The following is a 10,185-nucleotide window of genomic DNA, read 5'->3' as shown; positions in this document are numbered from 1 at the left end:
GGAGTGGAATCCGAGGCTTAGGCACGCCCGCTCAGCCCAGAAGGTGCGGCCGCGCCTATCCAAGGCACCATGGGTGCCTTGGCCCAAGCCATGGGTGCGCCCAAGCGCCCAGGTTTTTTAAATAAAAAATTGGTTTGCTTCTTACCTTGTTGACCGACCGAGATTAACATAGATTATATGTTCAGAATTGAGATTAGCACCCGAGGTCCCCACAACCACTATACTAGGATGATATTTCAGAGGTACCTGATATTGGGCCAGATATGATTCGACAAATGAGTGATAAAGTGAAACTAATTCAGAAAAGAATGAAAACAGCTCAGGACAGACAGGCAAAATATGCAAATGTAAGACGTCGACCATTGTGTTTTGAATAGGGAGATAGAGTTTTCTTGAAGATTTCACCTTTTAGGGGCACTGTCAGATTTGGCAAAAGAGGAAAATTGTCTCCGAGATTCATTGGTCCATATGAGATTCTGGAGAAGATAGGTGATCTTGCTTATCGACTTGCATTGCCTCCAGCTTTATCTAGTATTCACGACGTATTCCATGTTCCTATGCTGAGGAAGTATCAACCAGATGCATCTCATGTTATCCAAGTAGACGAAGCTGAACTTGATGACACTCTGAGTTATTTTGAAAAGCCGATACAGATACTTGATCAGAAAGTAAAGCAGCTCAGAAACAAGAGTATTCAATTGGTCAAAGTTCAGTGGAGTCAACATGGAGTTGAAAAAGCTACCTGGGAGATTGAAGATGACATGAGACAAAGATTCCCTGATCTATTTCACTGATGTGAGTCTTATTCAGTATTTTCATTATTTCATTATCTTATGTGTATACAGATTGCATGCGATTCCGAGGGTAAAATCATATCTTAGAGGGGGAGAAATGTAAGGCCCGGAAATTATTTAATTTCAATCCGAGAATATTTAATTTGGAAATATTTAGAGTTTAGAATTAAATTTTAATATTCTTAAATTAATTAGGATTTAAATTGAATTAAAATGCTTGTCCGGGGACTGAATTGCAAATATGCCAAAGTTCAGGGACTAAAGTGTAAATTGACTAATATATATCTATTCAACCACTTGCTTCTCCCTTAGTTTGCACGTTCATATCAGAAACAAAAGGGGAAGAAGAACAGAAACCCCAAGACGCCATTTTCATCCGGTTCAAACTCCGATTTCTTGTGATTCGAACGTCAGAATTTCAAGATAAATATATATCTGCGATCACCGCTCCGAGAGCTACGTTCTAGTATATATTTTATTGAGTTCTATCATATTTGATTTTAAAATTGAAGATGGAATTTTATTATTCTTGATTATATATGTTCATGAGCTAGTACCGATTATGTGTTCGAAGACGGATCGGAGAAAGAACGCCTATTGAATTTGTTATGAATTTTCTTAAGTATTTCAAAAATCCTTATTTCTGAGGATATTGATTCTCAACGTATACATGCTGAAATATTTGAGAGTTGTGTTGTATATGATTGATGAATTGATTTGGATATCGTTTGGATCGCCGGTTTTTAGCCGTTACACTGTCGGTTTCAGAATTTCTACACTTTTGACTTGTTGAATGAGCCGTGTAGTGTATGAGATTTGGAAGCTGATATTCATTTTTATAATCACTTCATTTTCAGCCTTGTATTGAAGTGATCGACTCGAGAAATCCGCATTCGAACCGGGATAGAATAGCTCAAGGTTTGGAAGCATTTTCTTGAAGATTGAATGTTGATGTCTGAGCGGATTTTTGATATGAGTTCTTCTTGTTGTAGATTTTCATATTTGAAGCATCTACAATTCATGAGAAAGAAAGGTATAAAATGACATCGAGAGTCAGGGATTTGATACTCGAGAATGATGATTCTTTAGTTGTCCCGTAAATCACATACTTGTTGATTATTGTTCTTGATTTAGAATTTTTTTTGTTGATCCATTTTAGGTAGTGGATTTTTGATTTTTATATGATATGAGAAATGAATTGATTCTATTGCCAAGGTCTGATACGACCATATTTTCAAGTTGGAAGCGACTACGATATATGGATATCCATGTCAAGATCGTATACGAATCTTGATGGCAGATATTTGATACGAATCAATTCTTGATATTTATATATATGTGTTATATTACTATATTCTTGATTCGATATGTTTAGAGTTGAGATGATGTTATTTGAACGCATGTATATGTTGATTATACAGAGAATTATATTCTCATCGGATATTTCCGGCTTTTGTCTTGTTTTGTATGTGTGCATGGAAACAAATGTGACTGGAGCTAGTCAGCGACAGCATGGGTAGCTTGAGAGAGATATTAGCAATGGAGACTTCAGGTTATGAATAGAATTTTCTGTCTTAAACATGTAATGAACTTAGTTGGTGTTGGAACTCAAGAGACTCAACTTGTTCATGTAGTAATTTTGAGAACTTAACATGTTGTAGTTACTTATGATGAATTAGATCGAATAAAGATGTTGAAATGCATGTTTAGATTGAGTTTTGTTGGTGTTACTTTTATTTGTATTTATTTTGAGTGGGATGTAGGAGTTTTACATCATCAAATCTCCCTTGACAGCAAAAATTATCGAGTTTGGAATTTTTCTGTCAATCCGAGCGCATCCGCACTGGCCGGGCGCACCCACTCCCTGGCAGAACAAAAGTTCTGCCAGGTTGGGCACGGGGGCGCCGGCCTAGGGCGCACCCGGGCCCATATTAAAAAAAATTGTTTTATTGCTTATTTATTTCTTGTTTGTAATGAATATCGATTGCCCATTAAGAAGAAAGATTAGCACCTAAGGTCCCCACAAAATTACATTCGCTCCTTTCTTGTGCTTGAAAGTAAAACCCAAGGAACAACGATCTTGAATCATGCTAGAGATATCACTAGTCTGAAGAGCAGAGATTCTAGCATGTCGATCCAAAGCATCAGCAGTGAGATTAGCAGAACATGGATGATATTTAATTTCATAGTTGTAGTCCTTCAGAAGATTCATCCACCGTCGTTGTCTCATATTCAACTCAGCTTGAGTGAATATATACTTCAACTCTTGTGATCAGTGAATATCTCAAATCTCTCGCCATACAAGTAATGTCACCAGATCTTTAGTGCAAAAACAATGGCAGCCAACTCAAGATCATGTACTCGATAATTAAACTCGTGCATTTTCAGCTGCCGAGAAGCATAGGCTATTACATGCTCATGTTGCATCAATACACATATTATCCCCTGTCTAGATGCATCAGTGTAAATTGTATAGCCTCATGATCCCGACGATAAAGCAAGCACAGGTGCAATAGTCAGACACTTACAAATCTCTTTAAAATATTTCTCACATTCTGAAGACCAAGAAAAAGGAACATCGTTCCGGGTAAGCTGTGTCAAAGGTCTGGCTATCTGGGCAAAATTCTCAATGAACCTACGATAATATCCAGTTAGACCCAAGAAACTACGGATCTCAGCCACTGTTGTAGGTCGTGCCCAATTCAACACTACCTCTACCTTACTCGGATCATCCTATATTTCTTCTATGGATATAAAGTGACCAAGGAACACGACTCGATCCATCTAGAACTTACATTTTCTTAGTTTTGCATATAGTTTATTTTCCCGTTACGTCTGCAAAACAATTTTTAGATGTTGTGCATGCTCATCCATTTCATGGGAATAAACCAAAATATCATCAATAAAGACGACACCAAATTTATCCACACGATTCATCAAATCCATAAACACTGTAGGTGCATTCGTTTAATTTAATGGAATCACTAGGAATTCATAATGTCCATACTTGATATGAAATGTTGTCTTAGGAATATCTGAGTCGCGAACACTCAGCTGGTGGTATCCTGATCTCATATCAATCTTATAATATACATAAGTACATTGTAATTGATCAAACAGGTCATCAATGCGTGGCAATGGGTACTTGTTCTTGATGGTGACGTGGTTCAACTGCCGATAATCGATACACAGCAGCATTGACCCATTTTCTTTTTCACAAATAGGACTGATGCTCCCCAAGGAGAAACACTTGGGAGAATATATCCTTTATCCAGTAGATCCTGTAATTCCTGTTTTAACTCCCGCATCTCTGACGGAGCCTGACGATATGGTGCTCTAGATATTGGTGATGTTCCTGGCAACAAATCAATGCCAAATTCTACCTCTCGTACTGGAGGAAAACCAGGAATCTCATCCGGAAAAATATCAGGGAATTCGCTGACTACTAGAACATTCTCAATACCATGACTACCTTTGGTAGTATCAACAACATAGATGAGATAGCCATCTCTGCCAAACTCTAAGGCAAAATAGGCCTTCAGAGCCGACACAAGTGGCATCGAGGGTCGCGCTCTCTCACCATAAAAATACCAACAGTAACCCTCATCTTGATGAAACTGAACCAAAATTTGGTAAAAGTCCACAATAGCATGGTATAATGTCAGCATATCAATTCCCAAGATACAATCAAAATCTGACATTGCTAATATCATCAGATTCGCTGTAGTAGCCCGTGCCCTAATTGAGTAATTAAAGGATTAATGCTAATTAATTGAATTAGGTATCGGATGGATCGGAAGCTCCGAAGGCACGATCGGAAGCTCCGAACAGGATCGGAAGCTCCGATGAGCGATCGAAGGCACCGATGTTATTACGTCAGGCATGACGTGTGGTTGGATCGGAAGCTCCGATCAGGACCGAAAGCTCCGATCACCCCTATCCGGAGTCGTCAAGTGATATTTTGACACGTGGCAGATCAGGATCTTCGGAAGCTCCGATGACAGGATCGGACGTTCCGATCGAGGTTCGGACGTTCCGATCAAGGATCGGAAGTTCCGATCGTTGTCTATAAATAGAAGGCCGAGACTTCACTTTCATTTGCCAATTCCGAGTTCTCCTTTCCTTTCTAGTCCTTTTGGAGCTGTTCTAGTCTTCTTAGGCTTGGTCCGGAGGTCGGAGAGGCGTTCGGTAGTCGTAGCGGAGTCGTGCCCAAGTTCTGGAGGCATCGACATCAAAGGGCTAACGACGGACGAAGGTATAGCTTTTGCTCCCTATAAATATTTAGGAGTATGCAATAGCTTAGTTAAGGCTTTTAGAGCACTTTAATGATAGTAGTATCATTTGGCAGTGTAGAGCAGACTATAGGCGTGGACCTAGAGTTGGTAGAGCTTTCACTGTTTTGAGGTACGAAAGTACTGTTCGAGATATCCTGACTGAGTATGCATGTATTATATGACTGCATGATTTATATGCCATGATATTATGCTGCATTCATTTGCATCTTGTTGTATCTCCTTCGAGATGTCTGTAGTAGGGTTGTACCCTATCCTGTTAGTGGATGGACTTCCATCTATTTGGGTCCGGCGTATCCATGGTTATCTCGGTATGGGAGCCACCTTCTGAAGCGACGGCACAGCGTGCTACATACCAGGACCCGGTCTGTCTCTGTTATCTGATCCTTGACCTCGAGTCTATAGGGAGTTCACTTTGCATGCATGTATACTCATACTCTCGCACTGAGCGTTTTATGCTCACGTCTCGTACTCTGTATTTTCTGGACACCCTATTCCATGGGGCAAGTTTGCGATTGGACGAGGAGGGTGGATCCAAGAGGGGCTAGTCAGTGGTTGGACAGCTGGAGCTTCGTCTAGGTTTTATTACTGTTTTTTGGGTTTATACAGCTATTCGATTTGGTTGTATATTATTGGATAATTACAGATTCCTTTACTTGGGATTGTATAATGTTATTGGATTCCGCAATTTTATTCTGATATCTGTTTAATTAAGTTAATTGCATGCATAAGTTCTGTTTAGTAGGTGATCCGGGTAAGGGTCACTACATTTATGGTATCAGAGCATGCAAAAGAATTCTTGGGATTTAGTCTCATCTTGAGGTATTTTTGTAGATGTCAAATCGTGACGGCCAGAGTTCTCATGGCAGTGTTGGTGGGCGTTGGGGTGATGCCGACCGGGAGCCTCGTCGAGAACGGCGTCATCGTCATCATGACAACGAGCGTTTCACTGTGCGTCGATTCTTAGCTATGGGTCCTAAGCCCTTAGTTGGAGGTGAGTCTCCGAAGGATGCGGAGAACTGGTTAGACTGCATGGAGACGACTTTTCAGACTTTCCAATACACCGATGAGCAGAAGGTGGAGACCCTTGGCTATCTTCTGGATGGGCGTGCGCGCAGGTGGTGGAGGTTTACTTCTACACCTTTTGTTGCGGCGAGAGGAGTGGCCACCTGGGCCGAGTTTCGCACAGCTTTCCAAAAGCGGTATTTTCCTCCTGCACTCCGACAGTCGAAGGCAGGCGAGCTACTGAGTCTGCGACAGGGAACCATGTCTATCGATGAGTATCAGCAGAGGTTCTTTGATCTGCTATCCTATTGCCCCGAGATTGCTGATAGCTCAGAGATGAAGTATAATCTGTTTCTTCAGGGCCTTAACCCTGAGATCCATGACCGTGTGGCGGTTGGCGACGACATGTCCTACAAGGGTTTGGTGAGCCGTTGTCATCAGGCAGAGGACAGCATTCGGCGGAACAGGTCTTTCCCTCAGTCGAGGCCTGCTAGTTCTTTGGGTCCCCGTGCCCAAACTTTCAAGAAGTCTGGATCTTCTTCTTCCTCTGGTTCTGGAGGTATTGTCCGTTATGGTAAGAAGGACAAGTGTGATCACTGTGGGAAGAACCATCCATCCGACAAGTGCCGTAGAGCTTCTGGAGCTTGTTTCCGTTGTGGAGAGACTGGTCATATCCGGAGGGATTGTCCACTGTCTGGGGGAGGCGGTTCTGGTTCTGGTTCAGGATCGGGTTCTCAGGCTACCGTACAGCAGAGGTCGCAGGGACAGTCTGCTGGGAGTTCTCATTTGAGGCCACGAGCTTCTGGCCAGGTGTTTGCCCTGAGACATGATCAGGCTGTGGAGGAGAATGAGAAAGTCATCGCAGGTACATTTATGCTTTATGGTATACCTGCTCTTGTACTTATTGATACTGGTGCATCTCATTCCTTCATTTCTGCACGTTTTGTTAAGAGGCATAAGTTACCAGGCATTGCACTAGACGTAGTGATGTCTGTTTCTACTCCGACGGGCCAATCTGCTTTGGCTAAGCTTCTAGTGATGGGTTGCCCTTTAGAGTTCGAAGGGAACGTTCTGTTGGCGAATCTCATGGTCCTGGCGATGGACGACTTTGATTGCATTCTGGGAATAGATGTGCTGAATACCTACCGAGCTTCAGTGGACTGCTATCAGAGATTAGTACGCTTTCATCCGGAAGGGAGTGAGAGTTGGTTTTTCTATGGTGAGGGAGCGCGACCCCCGATGCCTTTGGTATCCGCTTTGAGAGCCTGTCGAGCTCTAGAGTCTGGCGGGGAAGGCTTCCTTATCTATGCAGTTGATTTGTCCACTAAGAGTATTGGGATAGAGAGAATTCCTGTTGTGGATGAATTTCCAGATGTGTTTCCTGATGAGATTCCGGGTTTTCCTCCTGCTAGGGAAGTCGAGTTTGGCATAGAGTTGATGCCGGGTACTTCGCCTATTTCTAGAGCACCGTATCGTCTGGCTCCATCAGAGATGCGTGAGTTAAAGAATCAGCTACAGGATCTTTTGGACAAGGGGTACATTCGTCCTAGTGTATCTCCTTGGGGAGCTCCTGTTCTCTTCGTGAAGAAGAAGGATGGGTCGATGCGGCTGTGCATTGACTATCGGTAGCTGAATCGAGTGACTGTGAAGAACAAGTATCCGTTGCCTCGTGTTGATGACTTGTTTGACCAGCTGCAGGGCACATCAATTTACTCCAAGATTGACTTGAGATCTGGGTATCATCAGTTGAGAGTCCGTGATCAGGACGTAGCCAAGACTGCATTCCGTACTTGCTATGGGCATTACGAGTTCCTAGTGATGCCATTTGGTTTGACTAATGCGCCGGCTATATTCATGGATCTGATGAACCGTGTCTTCAGGGAGTATTTGGACAAGTTTGTCGTGGTCTTCATTGACGACATCCTGGTTTATTCGCGTAATACGGAAGAGCATGTTTCTCACTTGTGGTTGGTACTGCAGACTCTTCGAGATGAGCAATTGTACGCCAAGCTGAGCAAGTGTGAGTTCTGGATGGATAGAGTGGTTTTTCTTGGCCATATCATATCCAGGGAGGGGATTTCTGTTGATCCAAGCAAGATTGAAGCGGTACTTAATTGGTCGCGTCCGACGACAGTTGCTGAGATCCGTAGTTTTCTTGGTCTAGCAGGGTATTATCGTCGCTTCATTCTGAACTTCTCTCAGTTAGCTCGACCGTTGACGCAGCTTACCCGCAAGGGTGTGGATTTTGAGTGGTCCTCCGAGTGTGAGGAGAATTTCCGTGAGCTTCGACGGCGGTTGACTTCTGCGCCGGTGTTAGCATTATCGTCAGGATCTGGAGGGTATGTAGTTTACACGGATGCTTCTCTTCAGGGGTTAGGTTGTGTCCTGACTCAGAATGGGCATGTGATCGCATACGCTTCTAGACAGCTGAAGCTTCACGAGGACAACTACCCAGTCCATGATTTGGAATTGGCAGCCATTGTGTTCGCTTTGAAGATCTGGCGTCATTATCTTTATGGCGAGAAATTTGAGATCTTCACCAACCATAAGAGTCTCAAGTATTTGTTCACTCAGGCAGAATTGAACATGAGACAGAGACGTTGGATGGACTTGCTTAAGGACTATGATTGCGAGATTAAGTACCATCCGGGAGCTGCTAATCTCACCGCTGATGCTTTGAGTCGCAAGGTGCGACTATCCGCACTTCAGACTTGTTCGATGTCTAGTGCGATCAGTGACTGTTGTACTTCAGGTTTTACCTTCAAGCATAAGAAAGGTATGCAGAGTATCCAGATGTTTGCGATATTATCTGAGCCAGCCTTGTATTCGCGGATCCGAGATGCTCAGATGTCTGATTCAAAGACCCAGCGTTTAGCTTGTCTAGCTAACGAGGGTAGCTCGTCTGGATTTCATTATCAGTCAGATGGCTTTCTGTGTTTGTCTGGTAGGCTTGTGATTCCATAGGATGAAGAGTTGCGAGAGGAGATTTTATCTCAGGCACATCGCACTAAGTTGAGTATTCATCCTGGGAGCAACAAGATGTACAAGGATCTACGTACTCGTTTCTGGTGGAAGGGAATGAAACGCAGTGTTTATCAGTTTGTTTCAAGATGTTTGGTGTGTCAACAGGTCAAGGCAGAGCACCGACGACCTGGAGGATTGCTTCACAGTCTGCCTATTCCTGAATGGAAATGGGAGTTTATCACTATGGACTTTGTGACCCATTTGCCGGTATCCCCGAGGAACTGTGATGTTATCTGGGTGGTGGTGGACCGACTCACCAAGTCAGCGCATTTCATTGCCTATAGCCGAGAGTACTCTGTGGATCGCATGGCACGGATGTACATTCAGGAGATCGTCCGACTTCATGGAGTGCCTGTGAGCATTGTCAGCGATCGGGACCCCAGGTTTACTTCTAGATTCTGGGGGAGTGTTCAGCGTGCGATGGGTACTACTCTCAGTTTAAGTACAGCCTATCATCCGGAGACTGATGGTCAGTCAGAGCGCACTATCCGTACGTTAGAAGATATGCTTAGAGCGTGCGTCATGGATTTTGGTTCAGCCTGGCAGGATCATTTGCCGTTGATCGAGTTCGCTTACAACAACAGCTATCACACTAGTATTGGGATGGCACCTTTTGAAGCGTTGTATGAGCGACGTTGTCATACTCCACTCTTCTGGGAAGAAGTGGGGGAGAGACAGGCTGAAGGATCGGAGTTTATCCAGCAGGCGATAGACATTGTTGATCAGATCAAGAAACGGATTAAGACTGCACAGGATCGTCAGGCCAGTTATGCTAATATCAAGCGTAGGCCTTTGCAGTTCGAGGTCGGGGAGAAAGTGTTTCTGAGAGTGTCACCTTTCCGCAAGATTCTCAGATTTGGCCTTAAGGGCAAGTTGTCTCCCAGATTTATCGGTCCGTGTGAGATCTTGGAGAGTATTGGCGATTTGGCTTATCGACTAGCATTGCCACCGCATCTATCCAGCATTCACGACGTGTTCCACGTATCTCTGTTGCGACGGTATGTGGCGGATGAATCTCATATTCTGCAGCGATCTGAGGTTCAGGTAGACAAGGATTTGACTTATGTTGA

General features: G+C 43.5%; 1 protein-coding gene across 1 annotated transcript; it reads right to left on the bottom strand.

Annotated features, from left to right (window-relative positions):
- Positions 1–3,961: 3,961 nt before the first annotated feature.
- On the bottom strand, positions 3,962–4,495 carry LOC140877746 (uncharacterized). Its single transcript, XM_073281321.1, has one exon. It carries the CDS (start codon positions 4,493–4,495, stop codon positions 3,962–3,964), a length of 534 nt encoding a protein of 177 aa, XP_073137422.1.
- Positions 4,496–10,185: the final 5,690 nt, after the last annotated feature.

Source organism: Henckelia pumila, chromosome 2 (genome assembly GCF_033568475.1).
Source record: "Henckelia pumila isolate YLH828 chromosome 2, ASM3356847v2, whole genome shotgun sequence".
NCBI classification, from domain to species: domain Eukaryota; kingdom Viridiplantae; phylum Streptophyta; class Magnoliopsida; order Lamiales; family Gesneriaceae; genus Henckelia; species Henckelia pumila.
Note: the sequence above shows the minus strand (reverse complement) of the source record. Positions and strands in the feature narration are given on the sequence as shown.